The 22,157-nt window shown below is 36.8% G+C and overlaps 3 protein-coding genes across 4 annotated transcripts; all 3 read right to left on the reverse strand.

Annotated features, from left to right (window-relative positions):
* Positions 1–103: 103 nt before the first annotated feature.
* LOC110611899 (mediator of RNA polymerase II transcription subunit 33B) lies at positions 104–11,898 on the reverse strand. 2 transcript variants are annotated; one of them, XM_021752461.2, is made up of 12 exons: positions 11,471–11,898; positions 10,842–10,952; positions 7,699–8,046; positions 7,151–7,470; positions 6,964–7,055; positions 6,194–6,554; positions 5,057–5,267; positions 3,716–3,830; positions 3,465–3,626; positions 2,147–2,801; positions 1,695–1,901; positions 104–1,403 (listed from the first exon to the last, which is right to left on the reverse strand). In XM_021752461.2, the coding sequence occupies exons 1-12, from the start codon at positions 11,752–11,754 to the stop codon at positions 283–285; spliced, it is 3,987 nt and encodes a 1,328-aa protein (XP_021608153.1). In that variant the 5' UTR covers positions 11,755–11,898; the 3' UTR covers positions 104–282. The 2 variants fall into 2 exon arrangements, with proteins under 2 accessions (XP_021608153.1, XP_021608160.1); XM_021752468.2 differs by lacking the exon at positions 11,471–11,898 and adding an exon at positions 10,368–10,559 and having other exon boundaries at positions 10,842–10,956.
* A 2,550-nt stretch (positions 11,899–14,448) lies between these two features.
* On the reverse strand, positions 14,449–17,270 carry LOC110611921 (sm-like protein LSM2). The gene is made up of 3 exons (XM_021752493.2): positions 17,113–17,270; positions 16,850–17,008; positions 14,449–14,756 (listed from the first exon to the last, which is right to left on the reverse strand). The coding sequence occupies exons 1-3, from the start codon at positions 17,113–17,115 to the stop codon at positions 14,637–14,639; spliced, it is 282 nt and encodes a 93-aa protein (XP_021608185.1). The 5' UTR covers positions 17,116–17,270; the 3' UTR covers positions 14,449–14,636.
* Positions 17,271–18,355: 1,085 nt separating this feature from the next.
* LOC110611914 (BTB/POZ and MATH domain-containing protein 2) lies at positions 18,356–21,835 on the reverse strand. The gene is made up of 4 exons (XM_021752480.2): positions 21,246–21,835; positions 19,865–20,213; positions 19,440–19,716; positions 18,356–18,862 (listed from the first exon to the last, which is right to left on the reverse strand). The coding sequence occupies exons 1-4, from the start codon at positions 21,662–21,664 to the stop codon at positions 18,684–18,686; spliced, it is 1,224 nt and encodes a 407-aa protein (XP_021608172.1). The 5' UTR covers positions 21,665–21,835; the 3' UTR covers positions 18,356–18,683.
* Between the last annotated feature and the right edge of the window lie 322 nt (positions 21,836–22,157).

The following is a 22,157-nucleotide window of genomic DNA, read 5'->3' on the forward strand; positions in this document are numbered from 1 at the left end:
AACACCCCAGAGATATCTGGCCGTTAAATTTGCCCAATTCACCATATCCAAAGGTCACAGAAGGGTAACGTTTTGGCACAAGAACCACCAAAAGCCTCCAGAGTTGAGCAAAAAGAAAATTTTTATCAGCAACTAAAATCCTATTTTCTTATACAAATTAATTCAATACACCATGAGCTATGATTCCGTCACAACAAATTATAACTGGGGTTCCTCAATATACATATATATGGTTTTCTCTTCTAAAGGTCATCATACCTAAAAACTAGTATCTGATAGGGCTTATAACCCAGTTTCAATGATAAGTTCAGCGGCCGCTCCCATTGCACCGGCTCCACCAAGTCCCAGCAAGGCCACAGATAGTTCTTCCTCGCTCCATTGCCTCAAGCCCTTACTCAGCCTCGTTAATATATCAACATTGACCTCAAGCACCCATGTTGGTGTGCAAGTCACCATCAAGCTCAAAAACCCTGATATATATGCTCGTGCAGTGGCCCAATCACAACCAAGCGATATTTTCCCATCTACTGCGCTTGCAAGAAATTCCAAGTGAGACCCAAGGACCTTTTGCCGTCGTTTTGAAGCTGGTGATTGTGAGTCCACTCCCCATGCAAATGTCCCACAAAACACCACAAAGTATGCAAGTGCATAACCTCCAAGCATGGGAACTAGACCTCCAGATTCCCCACCTTCCTGCTCTGACCCATGGGCTGATATAAACCAAGAGGGTAAAGTTTCCAGGATTAAAGATTGAACCAAACTCAAACCGCCAGCTATCCAAACTAAAGAAGCTCCAAGTGATGCTGCAAGCTTGACACGCATCATTGCCGCAGCAAGGGAAACTTGTCCATATCTTGTCCCATACTTCGTCCTCTTCAATTTCTCCATGGTCTCTCTTCGAAGCCCACTATTTGCAATGTCTTTAACAGAATGCATTAGAATAGACAGAATTTTTTCCGTCATGAACATGACATCTCTGATAGATCGATGCACTCTTAAGTAGAGTATTCCAGGCGCGACAGGAGTGATCCCACCAGAGAAGTGACACCCAAAGCCATGGCCTAGAAGGGCACCAACACCTCCATTGCTAGAAATGTGAGAGGTGCTGAAACCGAGGGTAGAAGTGAAGCAACTCTTCAGTAGCTGAACTACAGCATCATTATTGTGGTGGAAGACAGTGCCAGAAGCAGAGAACACAAGGAAGTCACTCCAACGCTTTACCTTCTGCGCCCATAAGGCAGCTATGATAGGCATGCATGGCCAGGGGCAACCAGCAGCAAGGGCATTCAAGGCTGGGCCAACCAGGACACGGAACCGTTCAGATGCTTTATCAAGTCTATAAGTGATTGTGAGGCTTACTAGGGCAGCTAATGGCAAAGGAAGTGTAGCTGGAGAGCTCCCCTCTGAAAGAAAAAACTTACTTTAAAATCCTTGCTTTTTTTACCCAGGAACTGGGAAGGCAGATGATAATCTGCATTCATATAAATTCTTAGCATATGTTGGAAGTCAAGCTATGCAATGATTTATAGTGAGAAGAACTTTTCGCAAAAGATTTTAGATCTACAAAATGTATGTACTGAAGTTTATTAGGCCAAATGTAAAGCAGCTCGAAAAATGTTTCATTCATTGAAGAAATTTCCCCAAACCAAACCTTAAATAAGAGAAACAACAAATCTACATGAAGAAACAATTACCTGCAGGAAGGCTTGGGACGTCAACACCAGTGGCAGAAAGTATTTTCTTTATCTGTTGCTCAACAGTGGCTAAATTGGCAGCAGGGCTAGGCCAATCAGTTCCATTCATGAAAGCTGGCCCCCATACGCCCCGCGTAACTTCAGCTGAAAGGTAGCTGACAATGGTGGCCAAAGATGCAGGTAGGAAATCTGCAAGATCTTTAAGCCCTGCAATACGAAGTGTAGGCTGAAATATATTACAGATAAGCATATATAACAATTAGCATTCAGCTTTCGTGCTTATAGCTTGTATTCTCTTAGAACTGAATAGTAGTCTCCTCTTCAACACTCTCGTAATCCCTTTAAATTTTTCTCTGTATTCATTATTATGACCTACACGTATACCAGCTTGTCTGTATCCATTAAAAATTTTAGTTGATGTAAGAATACTATCTTAAGCCAACTGTGCAAACCTGTGGCCAGTTCACGAGGGGATAATCTTCCATGAGCACAGGCTGTCAGAGCTGCATCAAGTGCAAATGGAGTTGCTTCTAAGATATCCCATGCAGGTACTTGAAGTCTAACATAAGCTTCCTCAGCTCCAGGGCCAGAGGAATTACTACTTCCAGAAGTTGTAGAAGTCAGAGATTGAACACTTCTATTTATCCTTCTGAACATCATATTGAGGAGTGCATCAACAAGCTGGTGAACAGGGGTACCATGTACAAGGCCAGAAAATGTGGAAGCAATACATTCCAGATGTTGCCAGTACCAGCGTTTTAATTTTGGAAAAGAATCCATGAATATGGGATCTAAAGATATATTTAAATTTTTAGAGTATCTTCTAATTTTGATCCGATCCCTAGGCAAAGTTCCAAAAGATGCTAATTGAGAGTTCCGTACCAATAAGAGGTACTCAGGGCCTATATGGGAACCCACTGGTGTTTTATCTCCCATCACATTTTCAATGGGTGGATAATGAAATCTCCACAATCTCACTAGAAGCGAGAATGCATTGGAGAACACTGCATGACAAGAGATTCCTTCCACTGATGTGCTTGAGACCTTGGGAACACTTGAACCAAAGACCTCACAAATGGGCATTAATGCACCTGCAAGTAGTGGAGCCTGCCAAGAAATGTAAAAGTGATTAGGTCAGCAACAACATGAAGGCCTAAAGATTTCCATTCATTTTACAACTTGGTATCCTATCTTTAACTTGTGCGACCCTTTCACATCAGTTTTCTTTCATTTGCATGAATTCAAGATCCAGACATGCTTCTTCGGTACACATCACCTTTCACAAAAATGGTAACTTTCACAAAAATGGTAACCCTCTACACTCCATACTTAGAAACTAATATAATTTTTAGCAGATTCATATTCATTATTGAAATTGATGAAATTTTGGGATTCTCCCTTAATTCATAGAATATTTCTCACACTGGAGAATCTCTAAGTAATTCATGAATTTCTTTCCCAAAAAGTCAATGGTTTAGGAGTGGTTTGATATCATGCCATGTATGTCTTGTATCTTCCATTATAAATATGGACTCATGTATTACGGAACAGAACATAAGTGAATGAAATGTATTTCAAGCTTTTGTGTCCACGGATGAGGCTTTTGGTAGCTGAACCACATGAATCTTTGCTTGTTATTTTCTCCCATCTTTGCTATCATTCTCAATTTCAACATTTATGAACTTGCTCCATCAATTTTTTTTCCCTTTTCTGAAACATGCACTTGCATACTAGTCAGCAAAAGGAATGCACTATCATAATTCGACTTACCAAACCATGCAAGGATAAAATCTGCACACAATCCACTGATGATATTCCAACAAGCAGAACACTCAAAAGTGGAGCATAATCAACCAAGTAGCTATCACTTCCACAATAATCAGCAGGAACTGGTGGTGACAGCAATTTTAGAATGAAAAGAATAGTTTGCTCCTGCAAATAATGCACCAGATTAAAAATAGAACACTTTCACAGGGTGCAGGGGAAGAGAGAGAGAAGCTAAATGGCTTCCAATGAATTACCTGTATATTCCAACCACGAAAAAGAGACGCTCCACAAAGAATGGTAGCAGCAGCTATCTTCTCATCATTGGAGCCACTGACTGCAATCTCATATATCTTCTCGATCTCTGGTAAACTTCCATCAAATCCATGAGCTTAAATTCAGTTGCCATACCACTGGGTAATGTCACATATCGGAGGAAATATAAGAATAAGTACAGAAAGGAGGAACTTGTTATCAGTTGGAGGAAGAGTTGTTTGAGAAGTTACTAGAAATTGTAAGTAGTTAGGAAAAGGAGGAAAGGGCAGTGCAATTGTAGCTGTCGAGGAGTTCCAGCTGCATAAATGAGCTGGAAAGCTCCACTGTGGATTAATTCCAAAATCTCTAATGAAATTACTCTTTTCTCTCTCATTTCTATTCTAATCCTCTTCCTACTTCTTTCTTTCTTTCCTCCTATGTTTTCTCTTTCAACAGTTAGGGATTACCTAATAGTAAGTTTACAGAACAGAGCATCTGATATACCTGGGCTTCGGGAAAAAGAATGTTGTAACTGAAGATTAGGTCATAGTTAGCAAATAAGGGAATGGTATCATAAATTACACATCTACCACCTTTGATTGGTATGCATCTGCAATCTGAGCATAATTTTCCTTGTGTATGTTATCTTACATTATGAAGGAGAAGGATGATGACTGATTCAAATTGAAGGGGACTATTAGGCATTGTATCATATAAACTGTACAGGCCAGAAAACTTTACAATTAATCAACACTACTTTTCCCAGCAAAATGGACATTGAGAAGAGTACCTCACATCCTGCACAGCCCCTTTACCATCAGGCAACAAGGTAAATGCAAAATCACTCACGAGTTTTTATATGTATTTCAATAACAGAGTATACTATTGCTTCTCCAAAATGAATCTAAACAACATTTTTCAAGAAACATACGAGTAATAGGAGATACAGCACCTAGTGATACAACCAGTTCTCACTTTCCAGCCAACCACTTAAGACTCAATTTCTAAATAATCCAACATATTTGTCTGACTACTAAAACAACAATGAGTATGGTCATAGTGAAGCTAATCGGACATAGTTGATAATACAATATGATTTGATCAACTGCACAAACGTTGAAGGCCTTCCTTATTGAGCACCAGGAATAAAGGATTTACTAAGGTCTCCCTCAGAGAAAATGCCAGGCTGCATGGGGGATGGGTGAGACCCCCCACTGCCCCAGTTGTCCCATTGGAAATCACAGTATACTATTTTTTTTATCAGAAGAACAGACATAACCATACAGCTTTCCAGGGTAAATAATTGTAGCTAAAGTAAATAAGAGATACAGCAGGCGGCATACCTTGAGGCAGGAGTTGAAACCAAAGTGTTTATCAATGAGGGTGTTAGAGGTGACCCCTTCATCAATGATGACCACCCAGGTGTTTGGCCAAGAACACCACAAGGTATTTGGTTGGACTGTGCATTCACATAACCTTGCCAAAAATATGCTGTTGTATCTAACAGATTTCTTGCAATACAAGCCTCAACAATCAGGTGCCTCATGTTTCCAGCTGCAAAATAGCAAAATGAATTAGAAAAAAAAAAAAAGGATTAGAGAGCCCCATGGTAAACAACAAAAAAATATAAGGTTCATAAACAACAAATTAATATAACGGTGCAGCAGCAAAGAAATACCTGGAGAGAGCTCTGAATACGTAATGATAACTAGGGGAGATAATAAATGAAAATATAGGAGAGGAAAGAAAAAGGGCTCATGTTGAGGGATGGACGTAGGATTATTTACTAAGGGTCGCCAAATTTTAAACTTAAATCATGATGATTGAAAATTTACGTTGATGTTCCTCAAATTCTGGATATTTTGAAAGAATCTGTCATTCTAAATAAAATCTTCTTAAAAATATAGGGACTAAAATTAAAATGTAAAATATTAAGAGGATGTAAAAATATAAATGAAATTTATTTAAACGTGCAAATGTCGAAATAAAAGTAAACATATTTGAGGGTAAGCAGTAGTTTTTAGAAATACATTAAAATTTTAATTTTAAAAATTTCTGGAAAATAATATTTTTTTGAAAAGAAAAATACATTAAAATTTATAAATAACTATTCATTTATTTATTTATTTTGGGGGGCCCACAATGTAGGTCCACGACTGCTCATTTAAAATCTAGGAGCTAAGAAGGGACGAAAAAACAAAGGTAGAAAGAACTCTTATTTGAGCAGTATGGGGAGCGAAAGTAGCTTTTGACACAAGAAAAGACCACAGAGTAAAATAAAAAAAATAAAATTGCTGCAAGCCCTTCTGCAGCAAAATATTTTGGTCAGAAAAAGCAACATTGGACGTTTGCACTAACTCGGTTCAAAATGAGAAAAAAAAAAAGGTGCATTAGCATCATCAATACTTTCTTATTTCCTCGCCAACTTAAAAAATATATAAAAAAAAAATGAAATTGCAATGTGGAGACTAATAACTTACAACAGTTACTAGGCATGTCATTCATGCTCATGCTTTCATAATAGCTATTACTGCTGTTGACTCCAGAGACAAACAGTGTAGCTTTGGCAGCAGCTTGATTGGCTACTGAAGTAACAGACTCAGGTGGAATCAACAAGCTATCATAATCACCCAGCAATTGTAATGCAGTAATAAGCCCATGGCGACATTTTCCTGGACCTTGTTTCTCTTTCATTTGGCTAGCAGGGCTGTGTTCGGTTTCATCTATCAGTTCACCTTCTTCTTCCTCAATAATATTAGCCACTGCCAGTGTCGTAATAGACAATAGCATGCACAAGCAGGTATCGAGACGAGGTACAGGACCTTCACTGGGTTCTCTTTCCTAAAAGACCACAAATGGACAAAAGCTTAGGAAAAAAGGCAGAAATCAATAAATTTGAATTTGGATTGTTCATTTATAAAAGAAAGATGTGTAAAATTCCACAAGAACATTGAAAATTATATGTCCTGCGAGCTGACTGCATGCCATTTTCTTACTTAACCAGGCCATTAATTGAGAAATGCTTCAATGTAGAACAGAAGTATAAGTGCCTTAAACCACCTGCAACACATTTCTTCTTTACCTTCACAAAATTCATAATTAGCAATAGGTAACATTTGTTTCTCTACTTATTCTGGCTCATAGCTCCAAATCTATTTTAAATAGAACTCTATCAAACTTAAAGCATGATGAAACTAAGCAGTGATCCAAAGAGGATTAATTCTTTTAACAAGTTGGAATAAATCCCTACCCTTTGAACAAGCCGTAAAGCTGCAATCCACAGACCAAGAAAAGTATCATGCCAGGTGGTACCATTAACTGCTTGCAAAGCTTTTACCAAACCTGAAACATTTGATCTGCATCAATACTATTGTCAAGAAGATATCCATTTCAGGATATTTAAGCTTCAAAGTCAAAACCCAAGGATTGACTTGTACCTGTAAGATCTTCTACAGCACCGATTGCGGCCACTTGTAATCCATCCATAGCATTTTGTAGAAAAAGATCTATTGGAAGAAAAAGCACAGACCAACTAGCTCTGTGGCAGCGACCAGCAGAAGACCTCAGAAATCCAGAAGACATGACAGAATGAAAGTCTTGCTGTGATTTCTTTTTGCACTCTTGAGACAGAAGTGGTCGAGTATCAGATGTCAACTGAATAAGTATCTCTGCAGATATATGTTTGGAATTCCTCAGGGCTGCTGAATGTGCTGCAAGCTGCTGCACTCGCTGAATAAAGCCCTGCCAGTGTGAAGGCCTAAAACCATAGTAGAGTCTTGAAATTAGTGACATTTGAATGAAATTATTTCTCCAATTTCTACTGCGAACCACCCAAGGTTCAGTAGATCACAATATTACAGCCAAGAGGCACTTTTAAGGTTGAACACAAGTTACTCCGTGAAAGGCTTTTTTTCACTACCATCTCCAAGCCAAAATGAAAAAGCACAAGAAAAATACTAATGTAGATACAAACATAAATTCTTACAAGTTTCGTCGTGCCAAGTAGAGAATCCTTGACGTTACTTTGTTTTGCAGGAACTCTCCCATTAGTTCAATAGCCATTGTGGTATTCTCGTTGTGCAGCCCCTCATAAAGCTTATTTCTCTTCTCACTAAAGGTTTTATGAACATCTATTTCCATATCTTGCAAGCTGTTTAGCCATTTAGAATTCGTTTTTGAGGTAAGATCCAGTAATCCTTCATCATCCAATGATGCATCAAGCAACTGCCACACCATTGAAAAAACAAATTCAACCAGAAGAAGCCCAGGTTCATACACTTGAAGGCCAAATATTTGAGAAAGACGAAGAACTTCATCAACTGATTTCATAATCCTGTAATTGCATCACAAGAAATATTGGTACTTTTGGTAGTAGTAAGGAGTATATTACAGAAAAAAGCAAGAAACCATCAATTACAAAGAAAATAGTGTCTTCCAAGTTTTGCATCTTCATTATGCATTATGCAACTAGTTAGCATTGCAATCTTACAAAAAGGCGACCAATTAGACACTTAAAACTGTTCTAATTTCTTCTTAAGACAGTAGATAATTACACAGCCAATGGAACCACATGAGACTTGCAAGAGTCATCTTGCAAAAGTCATCAAATGTCATTAGAATGAAGCTGAAAATGTGGAATTAAACCTGTAATAATCATAGAACAGTAAAGCCCACACACGCACTTGCTAAATTACCCTTGAAATGATCAGTTTCAGCTACAGAATTTATAAGAGATGAGGGTCAATGATGATAATCAAGCCTTGGACACCCCGGCCATGGCTAAGCCCACTGGAAAGGCCAAATCTCAACTCTATTAAGGACCAACAGTTAGATCTGCCTCACGTATAAGCCCAAGACTTGCTTGGGCGGACCGAACAGGACTCAAGCCTACACGTGGGATGCCCAACTCGTGGGAGATCCAACTCGATTAACCTGTTGAACTCGTGGGGCAGCAAACTCCATAACATTCGGGATCGTGTCCACACAGCGCCGAATAAAATTAAATGGCCGCCTAACGATAAGAAAGAAGGCAGTATATCCGTACGTACGGCCAAGCGTAACTATGATGGGAGGTATAGACACGAGATGACGGTTACGCGTCACTAGAGGACAAAGGGAAAAAAGAACAAAGGAAGCAGGGAGAGACAAACCGAACCAAACTTATCAAAATACATCTTAAGCCCACCTTTTACTGAATCTCAGAACATTAATTCGTACCGTCTGCTCATTCTCATTTCACCCACTGAGATTCATATGACCAACCACGGCGAGAACCATACTAAAAACACCACAAACGACCCGAACTCGACTCAGGAAGGACCATATCAACTCAAGAAGGACCATAATTCTCGTTTTCTAGCCCAACCACTCCATTAAACCAACCACAGTTCTTATTTTCTAGCCCAACCGCCCCATTAAACCTCCCCCAAGAGAGATCGACATCCTAATTGATCCTAAACTCTCTTTTAGCTCGACAACGACGAAAGAGAGCTCAAAGACTAAAGTAATATGGACAACTCAGCCCGAAGACCAAAGTAATAGAACCTATGAGTAGACCTAACGAGACAGAAAAAAGTATAGAACAGCTCAATAGAAAGGACAAAACACCAGCACAGGCAAACGGGCTCGAAGCAGCACATGAACAATATGGAATTAGAGGACAGCATTCGAGAAGTCACCCTAAAATGACGAAAGACCTCAACGAAGAAAAGGATAAAAAGGAAGGTCAACCCGAAATCGCGCTGTTTGACAAAAAAGATCAAATTGCACCCTTACTAGGCGTCTATCAGACCCGCCGACGGACAGTAGAGGATAGGGGTGAGCATTCGGTCGGTTCGGTTTTGAACCGAACCAAACTGAATAAACCGAAAACCGAATTTTTGGTATTTATGAAAACCGAACCGATTTGATTCGGTTTGGTTTGAATTTTTAATAAATTTTTTTATTTTTTACACTTTATTTTTAATATTTTAAAATTTAATTAGAATATTTTAAGCTTAATATGATCTAATCTCTCTATATTATTGAAAATAATATACTATTATCACGATTTTTTTCTAATCAAAACTGAACCGAACCAAAATAATCAAAATTTTTGAAATTAAAAACCGAACCGAAATGAATAAAAAACCGAACCGAAATGAATAAGAAATCGAACCGAATTTTCAAATTAATTCGGTTCGGTCAGTTTTTCCGGTTTGAACCGAATACTGCTCATTCCTAGTAGAGGAGAACAATCCTCTCGTTAGGAAGTGGTGCCCTAATCCTATAGATGATGCTGTCAAAATAGTCGGGCTGGAAAATTAATCAGAAAAAGAGAAAGGATTAATAGAGGACACCAGACTCACTACATCAGAAATTCTAGCAAAAGCCGTGAAAAGAGTACGACGTATATCGGATCAGAAAGGCAGAAATTATAGGGGAGAGAAAGGGCAAAATAGCAAAAGCAGCATAAAAGGCAGAGCACTAAGTGAAATTAAAAGCGTAAGTTTGAAATGGATAAAGAGAGTTTAGGAGAGTTCTTGTAACATATAAGCAAAAGCATCATAGGTTCTATTACTTTGGTCTTGGGCTGAGTTGTGCAGTAATAATTGGAGTTTCAAGATTTAATTCTCATTGATCATAGAATAATTAATGAGCAGGATGAAGGGGCACCTGATGATAAACGGGCCCTGAGCACTCCAGTCATGGCTGAGCCCATGCCGAAAAGGTCAAGCTTCAACTATGCTTCACATATAAGCTCAGGACTCACTTAGACGGACCGGACAGGGTTCGAGCCTATATGTGGGAGGCCCAAGTCATGAGAGGCCCAACTCGATTAACCTACTGTACCCGTGGGGGGCGTACCTGTGGAGGGCAGCAGATTCCATAACCTTCAGAATCGTGTCCATATAGCGTCGGATGAAATTAAATGACCGTTTGATAGCGAGGGGAGACAAATTGGACCAAACTTACCAAAATACACCTTAAGCCCACCTATATATATATCTAAACCAAATCCCAATTATATATATCTCTTTATTTTCTGCTCTATCTCAATATTAATATTTAATGGACGAGCATGCATTCCATAACCAAAGAAGCCAACAATAAAGAATTTAGAATTCTCTTGCAATGAAAGAAACTTACTTCGGATAATTTGGCCCCTTGACTTGATATGAAAACGAAAAGGCATGCCTCTTAACGAGCTCCATATAAAGCCTGTATGCAGCCGGGTGAAGCTGTCTATTTGGAACCACTCTGCGGCAAAATATTAAAGTCAACATCAACATAAAAATAAAAATAAAAAAAAAAGGATTGAACGAGTTCAAGTCTTGTGATAGATCACGATAAAAAAGGGGCAAAAATAATATAGAAATCGCAAAGAAATATACAAATGGAATTCAAGTGGAGCGAAGGACTTTAAAATCATAAGCAATAGAAAGAAAATTCAGAACTTGTTTTTCTAACTAACCAAGAATACTAGAACGTATGCATTCATAGAGTATCCGCATATTCAAAATTTACAAATAGTCCCAAAATTTTAAAATTAATTAACCAAGCGATTTTTATGGAGGAGATACTTCATAAATAATACCCAAATGAAATAGCTTAACCTCCCCTGCGGATAAGAAAAAAGGGGGAAAAGAGAGGAAACTCCCAGCAAAACCGCCATGTTTAGTAAAATTCCAAAAGAAACAGAGGTTAGATGTAGTGTGCTGTGTGTGTTTGTGCAGAGTTTTACGTTAAAGATAGCATGAGCTAAGGAATGGACGTGCCTGGCGGATAGGAGAGCGAGGACAAGCATGGGAGGGGCGATCTGGACGGCCAATGCCTTCTCGAGGAATTTCCACGTGATGGGCACGTTGTTCTCAAAGCAGATGTAGGAGACCAACAGGTGGGCCAACTCGGTCGACGGTAACATGACCCCGGCAGAGTTGAGGCTGGAACTGAGCTGAATCGCCCAGAGTAAAGGGTCACTGTTCTTATCCTGTGCTGATTTAGTGAGTTGGAGGACCGAGTCCCACAAAGTCTGTTGAACCGGATGCAGGGACACCGCCATCTCTGTCGCCGTACAATCTATTGAGCTCCCAAACAGGGGAATGTCTGCGAAGAGGAATTCATGGATAAAAGGAAAGCAAAAGAAGTGTTGGACATGTTAGAGCCCGAGCGTTTGATAAATTTCCACCGTCACTGTGACGGCGTCGACTACTAAAGGCAAAGGGAAGAAATTATATTCTACGGTCGCTTACATGAAATATCAAATCATATGTTAAATTATAATATAGTTTTTAAAATTTAATAAAAACTACAGTTTAATCATTAAATTTTCATACTATTAATAAAATAATTTTTATTTTAATAATTTACAACAATTTAATTCTTATATCTTTTAGTATTTATAATCATTTAATTTTTTAATTTTAGATAGCATAAAGTTAATAAAATAATTATTTTATTTTATTAATAAAATAAAAATTAAGGGAGTAAATTATTTATAATTAAAAAAAATAAAAAGAATAAACTTACATAATTTTGAATTCATTTTATATATAGTTCATAATGGTTAATTCAAATTACACACTTTATTTGTGATTTAGTGTATTAAATCAAAGACAATTGTTAAATCATGATTCAACTTTTAAATTTTAAATATTTATGGTTTACGGGTATTTTGAGCGATTTTTTTTTTTCTAATACAAAATTGATTTGATGAGTTGTGAGTTTTGTTAAATGTGATATAGTTATCAGCTGAGGGTTCATTCATAGAGATTAATGATGGGGATAATGTAACACCATATCCCAAATTTCTAGACCTTGTGTGGTAGAGAGAAGGGAGAAAAGGTAGCATTCTCTCCAACTTCTAAACCCACATCAAATTGTCTAACCAGTCCAAATAACAAGCATCAGCTAGAAAGTAAGATGAAAAACGACAATGGTCTGCAAGGCACAATACTGCTGCAATTCACATTATACTGCAAGCCATAACATTGTGTGATAGCAGGAGTTTCCTTCTGGGGGTTCTGTCTGTCCACTATAGACAGCATAAACATTCGACAATGGCAATTGTGGCCGAGGCGGAGAAGGTGGTATTAGTGGTGGTTCTCGGGGCAGTGGTGGCTTGCTGTAAGTGGCGGGATAATTTACTGCCAATGTGGTGTCCTTGTATAGGATGGCCTTCCATGCCAAGATTGAGGGGCTCGATAACCCCTGTAAACTCTAGGATCAGCCATTCTCTGCTCATGTCAGCCAAAACCACCTGCATTCAAATGTCATGATCTGGAACAGGCACATAAATTGTATTATTTGGCCCTTGTGGTTCCTGCTTCTCAACCTTCATAGATATCTTAGCTTCAAATTGGACATAAACACCTTTGTCCTTATCGTCAGAACCAGAATGACAGAAACATGGTTGGTCTTTGCCTTTGCATTCGATAGTTTCCTTGTCCTTACTGCAACTACTTCTTTCCTTGTTCCCCGGATTTAATTTCTCTTCAGCTTGTAGAGTCCTTTTCAATTTTTAATAGGCCAAAAGCTCTGCCTACTTTCCAGTAGTCTTTTGGCCTATGGTAGAATCCGCAAAGCCATAAACTTGTACCAAACCGTACTCTGTATCTAATTTTATATGGTGAACTCCTATAAATGCAGCAAAAATAAATAAAATACTAAAACCCTCATCAGAAAACTTACCCATATATAATCAGACGTTTCTACCCTATGCAAGATATCTGTACCGTTGATTTCCTGCAATTTTTTCCCTCACTGATTGGAAAATCTGCACAACAACCAAGATCCATTTTCAAAACACAAGTCTACAAAGAGGAAAGCAATATTAGAAAGGGAAAATGTTTAGATGGTTCAAATGTAAAACAATGAATGGAGATGCATACTGGAATAGACAGACGTCCATTTGCCATGTAAAACCTTGAAAACACCCAGTAAATATCTGATGCAAAGTATCATAAATGATATTGCCGATGCATGTATCAAAACTCTTGGAGATTTTGACATACTAATATTTCCCTAATTTGATGATAGTATCTCGATAATCTTGACTTTTGGTGACATTAAAATGGCAGCATGCATGATTTCTCTTGCTCTATTATTGGAAATTAGCCTAAACGGATTATATTTCCATGTTTACAAATGCCTCTTCTGGAACTTTCGAAAGCATATGTTGTGCTATCAACTTCATATATATCATGTAGCTATCCACTTGCATAATCTTCTCATCTTAGGATCAAGTTGATATTGAATATATTATCACAACAGTTAAAGAGTTATGTACAAAACACATCATAATCAATAATTACAATAAAGCTGTTGTGTGTAGAATTTCTAATTTGACTTGCATTTGCATCTGATTGGAAAATGGAAATAGGGTCGGTGCTTAAGACGGACTGTTCTATAAGCAACGAATAATCTGGAAAAACATCTACAATAATCATGAGAAAATGAATCCTCATGGAGGCTCTAAATTTGGTAACTGTCTATAATTACCAGGATGAACAATGTCAGCACGAAAACCTAGTCAATGATTATTTGCGGGTAAATCAAGCATAATATCTGGGGATTGCCATAAAAAATCGAGGATTGGACTCCTTTCAACGTACCGAATGAAAATCTTAGTTCTCACCGAAAAATCCAAAGGGGTGCGGCTAAGTGCTGCGGCAGAATAACAATTTTTTAACCATCCCCATACAAAAAAGAAACAATCATACAATCACAAATACTTCCTTTTGGCGCACAAACAATCTGCAAAAGATTTCATCATCATAGCATGTATAAATTTCCTTGAGCAATACCAGTCAATATGTTTGTGGCTTCAATCTTCATGAACTTGTCACCAGGACAAACATACAGAATTAGAATGTCAAACAGTTGTTTTAAACTACAATTACATCAGAAGTCCATAAAAATACGATCAACAGTTTCAAATGAAAGTCAGCCACCCCGAGCTTCTCTTCTTGTTGCATCATGGAGCAAATCAATGTCAACACCTTCTGGAGGCAACTGAACATATCTAACCACAGATCCTCTAATGAAACAGTTACGGACTGAAAGCTGCAATTGAACACAAAAATCATTACGACCAGCTAGCAAAATCATGCCGGATTAGAGGGGAAGGAGAACGATGCACTAGTAACAGGGGTGTTAAATGAAGCAGGTGATGCAATACAACAACCACCACGCGTTCAGATGGAGTATTTTTTAGAGTCTTAATACTTAGGTTGAAAACATGACTATACCAAAAGACATGCACGACACAATGATCAGCAGAATTATAATGACAAAATGATGAGTTGAGCACATCTGGTGAAGATGGCATATATACAGATGTGTTCAAACACACTATAGATTCACATAATATGGTGTTAATTTTGAAATGAAGAGTTTATTCAAGCATTTATCTAATGAAATGTATGTTTGATGACTTAACCCACGCTCACACAAATTAAATTGGCAGTATTCCCAGCAAAAAGAAATTAAGCATAAAGGAAATTCCTCAACAAAATTATTTATGGTACAGTCAAGGAAACAATTGTTTTCTTTATTTTTTCTAGAACATCCTAGATAATGCACCAGAAAACAGGCATAAAAATAAGCAAATGGTTATGCCTATAATGTCAAGTCAATCAGAAGAAGGTCCAACAAGGACATAATTTAAAGGTAAAAAAGAAATTGAAGATTTGAAACTCTATTTGAACAACAATGGTCCAATCCAGGTTTCCTGCAGCTGTGTTTTCTTACAACTCATCAATGCAATTGAGCTCCCCATCATCATTCAATCACTATCCCGAATTCATGTTCCTCTTTTAAATCAGTTACTAGGAACTCCAATATAAAGTCAGGTATAAATAACAAAATTTCCAGTTCATTGAGAAGCCACTATCATCCTTCCCGTATTATCTTCAGCATACTGCATAAGCCATATCCATTTTAACAGCACAATGGTTTGAACCCCATGTAATAACAAGTGAGGCCAATTCTATTCCTTTGCATTCATTTCTTCTCCCATTAGTATTTTGGTACATAGAAGAAATGAGATTGACCACATTGAGCTTCATTTAGCAACTAGATCCCATGTCTTGAATCTTGATGGAGTCGGTCTATTCTTTCAAAGGGTATTTTTAACAAGAATACAATGGGCGAACAGGGGCACTGCAACAAGGCACATATTTTTTTTTTTCAAATCCCCCTCAAAAGGCACTCAGCACAGAAGAAGGATCCAACTTTGGCAAGTTGATGCACAAATCATTCAATTACATTATGTGCACATATGTTGAAAACAGCCAAAATCACTGCCAAATGGACCATTAACAATATAAACTGCCAAAAATAACAGATATAGCAGCTGATAAAGTCATGATGAGTATGTCTAAGAGTTAGTCCCAGGAACATGAATAATAATTTTCACTTTTCTGAGAGAAAAAACAATTGCATTAGAAATGGTGAGAAGAGGTATAGCAGCAACAAGAATATGAGGCAACGCAAGAAGTTGAAACAGACATCCTACAAGAGGAGTTGATATCAACAGACATGAAATTACAATGAATGAAATCTACTTGCTAAGATGCTTCTTAAATATGAGACTGAAAATCTGCACAGTGCAGTAATGAGCCAAGAACATTCCATGAGTATGGTTGCTGCGAAGAATCAAGAAGCACCAAATTCCCAATAATAGCTGTAAGTAATTTTAATCTGAGAAAATGAGATCGAAAAACAGACATTCAAATACACATGTATAGAAAAAAACCGAACTTCCATTAATAATCGACAGCAGATCATTCAAAATCACAAGAAGCCTTAGTGTATCCCAAACCTGAAAAAAGATGGACCTTAACGAAGCCTAAACACAAGGTTATCAACATCATGATTACCAATATCAATACCGTAACAAGAATTATGATAGAAGGCTTTCCTAGGCTTGCACATAACAACAGTAACCCAAACCTCAAACCCTACAAAGATTGAAGACCCTAAACCACCAAAACCTAAATGCCCAAAACTAAATCCACAAAACTAAATCCACAATGCTAACAAAAATATAAAATAAATAAATAATCGTCAAAATTCAAACACATATTAGCTACAGAAAAAGGGACATAAAAACATTGAGGCCGTGGAAGTGAAAAGAGTAAGAGATGAGAAAATACCATGTGAGGGTACTTGTCCTGATCGACAACCCGAGTATTCTCGAGCTTGATATTGAGGTATTGATCGACAGAGTGAAGCGTTCCTCTAATTGCCAAATCGTTCTTGAGTTCCACCGTCACTTCCCTACCAACCAAATCCTTGAAATACGAAAAGAACAGCTGCCATAAACCAAAGCCCGCAAGAAAACTTCAAAACGTCAGAAGGATTAAGTCATAAAGGAAATGAACAATCAAAGGATGTAATAGGAAAATCAAACTTAAACCATTTTTATCCCCCAAGGAATAAAGAAAACGATCCTCAGCTTCGACTCTCCCTTCGCAAATCCTGAAGAAAGGTCACTTTCAAGTGTCTCCCGACTTCGAGCAGAGCCCAGAAGCCGGGAAGCGGGTTTTATTATTGAAATGCCTAATTTTGATCGAATTTACTAATATAACCCTAGGTTATGGTTTTTTAACTTTTTATTATTCCTCCCGAAAGTTTGTTAAATATGGATCTGATTTCCTCGATAGACAAATCCCATTCCCTATATTTACTCCACGTTGTTTTATCTCCTCAAAGTTTTGAATGACAATTCTCAACAACCCTAACTATTATTTAGTCAAATCTCATTCCTCATACTTAGTTATAAAGTTTTATTTTATAATAAAATAATTCTTTAATTATAATTCATTTTTATATCTTATAAATTAGTTTTTAAATATTATAATTATTTATAAATAAATATTTATATATTTTTTCAATTAATTTCATATATTTATTAAATTTAATATTTTAAAATAAATTAATAAATTGCAAATTAAATAAAAAATCTTGGGAATATGCATCTAAATTTAAATAGAAAGAGTTTTTAATTTAACTTTTCCCTTAATTTTAAATCAGAAGAGTTGTTTTTAGTCTAATTTTTTTAATAATTTTTTTATTAATTAGAAAAAAAATATCATATTTATTGTTTTTTATTTATAAAATATTAAAATTTAATAAATAAAGAGATTAATTTATAAATATAAAAATTTATTAATTATAATATTTAACAATATTTAAAACCAATCGGTAAACACATAAGAATTAATTTTAATTAAAAATATAATATTTTAATTTTAATTTTTTTATTAATCAAATAAAATTTAATGATTAAATTTAAAAATATAAAAATGAAAATACTACTTTTATTAAATTTCAGAAAGTTTACTAGATATGTAAAAGTAAAAGATTATTTTTATTACTAATTGAAACATTATTACTAATTAAAATATAGACTTTACTTAAAAATAGAGTTAAATCATAGAATAGTTTTTTAGTAATTATCTTTTATTGTAATAATAATTATTGGAGATCATGTGGAATAATTCTAATGAATCATTCTAATAGTTTATCCTCACTACTTGCAAAAGCAAGTTCGTTTCAAAATTATAATTACAACGCAATTGTTTTACCCCGTAGCGAAAAAATGCTTGCTGCTCCAAAAATCTACACCGGAATTCACAAGCATCACATGGCAAGGCCAATAGCACACGTTATGTTCAACATTGTTGATTGATTTCACTGCATCTACAATATAAATGCAGAGAAAGGGCAAGCACAAATCGGTCATCCAACAAACAAGCCAAAAAGGGACGTGTTAAAAAATCAAGGGATTTAATAAAAAAATAATAATAAAAAGAAAACCTAAGCCTACAAAACGAAACCTTTACATTGCAAAAGCCCCACCACAGACACCGAATGAACCACATTTCAGAATGCATACAAAGTGAAAATGTTTTCTGCTCCTACAACTTGTTTGTTTCATATTGTTTGACCAAGAAGATGCTCCCAGAATTAGTTAGCAGTTTTCCACTATAACCTTTGCTTCACCCGCCTCCCATTCAGGTCACTGCCATCAATGACAGCTTCACTCCGATGCTTACATAATATTACGGAGTGTTCACCCACCCTAGCCACGTACTCCAAGAGTTCTGTAAGGACTGACGGGCAGCTTTCCTTCAAATATTCAAAGCCATCTGTTTGCATCACAGCTGAAAAACAAAAATTATACAACCATCAGCAATCTTCAGAGGAGCATTGTAAATAATAATCTTAGAAATTAGAAGTTTGCCTTATTTGTCTGTTAATTCTAGAGAGAGTTTGTAATTGCATGCAGGAAGAGGTTCTGTAGTTCTGGAAAATTTTGCCAAGTACAGATCGATCGAATAAAACTGAAAATTTCCAGTTTGGTTTCCTATTAGGTAACAATTCAATTTCAGTTCAAAACTGAACATACCATATGCACACATCTACACAAGATGAAAAAGAATTTAAAAAGAAACACTACTTTCTTCTCTGAAAGAGAAAATGGAGATTGTTATTCAGCCAAAGAACATCATGAAAGTGCAAACCAAGCAAAAAGGGAAAATCATCCGCTAAATAGGGTGCTCTTCTCAAATATTTTTAAAATAAAAGAAAAAAGAATCATATATCTAATTTTAAAAAGCAACAGTCCAACCTCACACAAATTAACATGCAATTGCAAAATAATGAGGCACCAAATTACATTTCCAATCTTAATCTCTTATCCAATATTAATGCAACAAGTATTTGGAAGAAGCTGCCAACCTCTCAAATTTTCTGACATTGCAACAAATTTGAGACACACAGCCTTCAGCTGGAAACAATGGTGCTGCTCTGCCAAGGCTAGTGTAGTTGCCACTGTATTTATTGCCACATCCTCACAGAGATTGGCCTCGCAAAGCAGTTTGAGCCTGTCCAAACCATACCTATCAGCTGCTGCAAGAAGATGCTGAGACATCAAAGCTGAGGCCCACTTTGAGTTCAAACCAGTAAGCTCTTCCAGGTCAGGTAGAGTGTCCCAGTATATAAAATGAAGTAAAGCCTGCAAGGAGAAAAGAATGTGCATCAAACCTTGAGAATATTTCAGTCAAATATGGACAAAACAAATAACAAAACAAAATGTAAAGACACCCAAGCATCTGAGAAACAGAATGGGATAAATGGCAAGCAAAATAGGATAATCATGCCACCTTAAAAACTGGAGCCTCCATGTCTTCAACTTTTATTAACTGGGTATTCTGATCCTTCATTGGACCAAAAAGTTGGGCCCAAAACACGGGTGATCGAGCAGCAAGTATCAATTTGTGAGCAGAAGAAACTTCTCCATCAACTTCAAAATTTACATCGGTCCCCTTTCCACTTTCCAATAGTTGTCCAAAATGCCAGCCTATGTTAGATGGTGGTACTGGTATAGAATAAGTCTTAGGTCCTTCTGTGTGTGACCTAACAACACCTAAACTACAGTGAACTTGAAGGCAATCCTCTTTGAGGTAGTCCGATGACTCCAAAAGCGTTCTTTTGAAGAACCTTTTGTATCCCCTGCAGCAGTCAACAATTAATATCATTACAATTATATTCTGCATCAAATCTATCACTTTATTCAAAAACTATGGTTACCTTGTACACGCTATAATATACTGCAGATAACAATTCCGTAATTGGATATACGTAACAATTTAGATGTTAGTGTAACAAAAGATTAAAATCCAAAAGATGCATAGGCAAAATGTTTCATATCTACAGAAGATATTACCCATGCACAAGATGCCACATGACATGCATCAGCCTATCGATAAAGGCTACATGATCAGAAGGTTTTCTAGGGCCCAATAAGCCATCAAACTTGTCATCCTACCAATTCCTTGACCATTACACATCAATGCTAATGCAGGTGTATCACCCTGCACAATATTAAACTGGCAAGTGGAGATACGAATTTTGAAGCCATTGGAACACCTAGATTGTGTACCAAAGATTAAAAAAAAAAAAAATTCTGTACCAAGTCAATCCTCGAAGCAAGACAAAAATAATCCACGTTTAACCATAACTGGTTATGGGGAACAGTAGGAAAATTCTTGTAAGTATGGCATAGGAAGAAGATACTGCAATATCAAACCATACAAACAACAACGTTATTTTTACCACTATATCAACTTTTGACACACTTTTTAGAAATATCAAATTATAACAAAAGAATAAAAAGAGATAGAGGGGGAGAGAGAGAGAATTGGCTACTTGGTCAAATTATAAATTAATTTGTTCTATATATCAAGATCCTCAGAAATCCCTGCGAGCAATAACCAATATTTCATTCTTGCATGCCGAAGTTAATTCAAGAATCATTTACTAAGCTACCAAAGTTTACAAATCCAACACCTACTTCAACATCCCGACCTTTCTAAATTCTAGATGGTTCTAGCAAATAAAAGATAAATAAAATGAAACAATCTTTCGCAGTCATCTCAACAACCATCACAAATCTTGAACCCCGTGAATCCAGCTCCACCAATAAATCAGCACAAAACAACGAAATTAAATTTAAAAAGTGAGGGAAATAACACGGCATCTCACCACATGCTGCCACGATATTTAAGCGTGTAAGGCCCGCTCTCAAGCGTCCTCCCAAAATGGCTATGAACCTTATGCCTCTCCTTCCCACTCTGATCCAAAAGTGTCAACTCGAAAAGCGCCCTTACATCTGTACCTTCACTGGCCAACGCTATAAACAAAGAAACGTAAGTGGCATTATCCTCGACGCTCTTCCCATCTGGATAAAAATAAATCGCCCAAGAGTAACCCCCTACATTAAACGTATCCGACGCAATATATTTCCCGATCCCCAATCCTCTGGATAAAGAGTAACCCGTTATCTTGAACTGGTGGGAACCGTTCACCGTGTCCGTGATCGACGTGGAAGTCGTCGTCGAATTAGACGCCAAGGAAGAGGAAGAAGAAGAGTTCTTGGTGGCTTCTCTAAGAATCTTTCCCATGCCACCCCGACTGGACGAAATTGCGGTAATCGGGCAACAATCTGAGAGAAAAAAAGATAGAAAATCTAGGGATCTGAGGAGGGAATTGAATTCGGTAATACGTTACCGAAAATTCCACCTAGGGTTTGAAGGAGCCAATGAGAGGAAATTATGAGGTAAGGGTGATATATAGTAATAGCGGGGGTATTATATAAGCAGAGAGGGAGAGAGATTTATTGGTACCTGGCGGTCAGACATGTGGTTGTAACCGACTCGCGTCTGGCAGTAACAACTGAAAAGGGCGGTGGATCAAAATAATAAGGTTGTTTCAGTAATTTTAACGGTAACGTTGTTTTTTTTTTTGAACATGAACGGTAATGTTGTTAAATAATGAGTTTTTAAAGGTAATACATATATGAATGATTTATTTAAATTTAATGTTTAAAAATAGATAAATTTCTAAATATTTACTTTTTAGTTGTTAAATTGGGAAATTAAAAATAAATCAGTATAT

Source organism: Manihot esculenta, chromosome 1 (assembly GCF_001659605.2).
Source record: "Manihot esculenta cultivar AM560-2 chromosome 1, M.esculenta_v8, whole genome shotgun sequence".
NCBI lineage: Eukaryota > Viridiplantae > Streptophyta > Magnoliopsida > Malpighiales > Euphorbiaceae > Manihot > Manihot esculenta.

What these genes read in the sequence shown, in the direction of transcription:
- LOC110611921 (XM_021752493.2), bottom strand. An exon ending in AGGACAAGTACCCTCACATG is followed by an intron (nt 14,757 to 16,849) that starts GTATTTTCTCAT and finishes GTTCAATTGCAG; the next exon opens with CTTTCAGTCCGTAACTGTTT.
- LOC110611899 (XM_021752461.2), bottom strand. Translation starts at nt 11,754, where the DNA reads ATGGCGGTGTCCCTGCATCCGGTTCAACAGACTTTGTGGGACTCGGTC. An exon ending in TGCTGTAGAAGATCTTACAG is followed by an intron (nt 7,056 to 7,150) that starts GTACAAGTCAAT and finishes CAAATGTTTCAG; the next exon opens with GTTTGGTAAAAGCTTTGCAA. An exon ending in TGACATGCCTAGTAACTGTT is followed by an intron (nt 5,268 to 6,193) that starts GTAAGTTATTAG and finishes GCTATTTTGCAG; the next exon opens with CTGGAAACATGAGGCACCTG.
- LOC110611914 (XM_021752480.2), bottom strand. Translation starts at nt 21,664, where the DNA reads ATGGGAAAGATTCTTAGAGAAGCCACCAAGAACTCTTCTTCTTCCTCT. An exon ending in TGGAGGCTCCAGTTTTTAAG is followed by an intron (nt 19,717 to 19,864) that starts GTGGCATGATTA and finishes TTCTCCTTGCAG; the next exon opens with GCTTTACTTCATTTTATATA. An exon ending in AATGTCAGAAAATTTGAGAG is followed by an intron (nt 18,863 to 19,439) that starts GTTGGCAGCTTC and finishes TTTGTTTTTCAG; the next exon opens with CTGTGATGCAAACAGATGGC.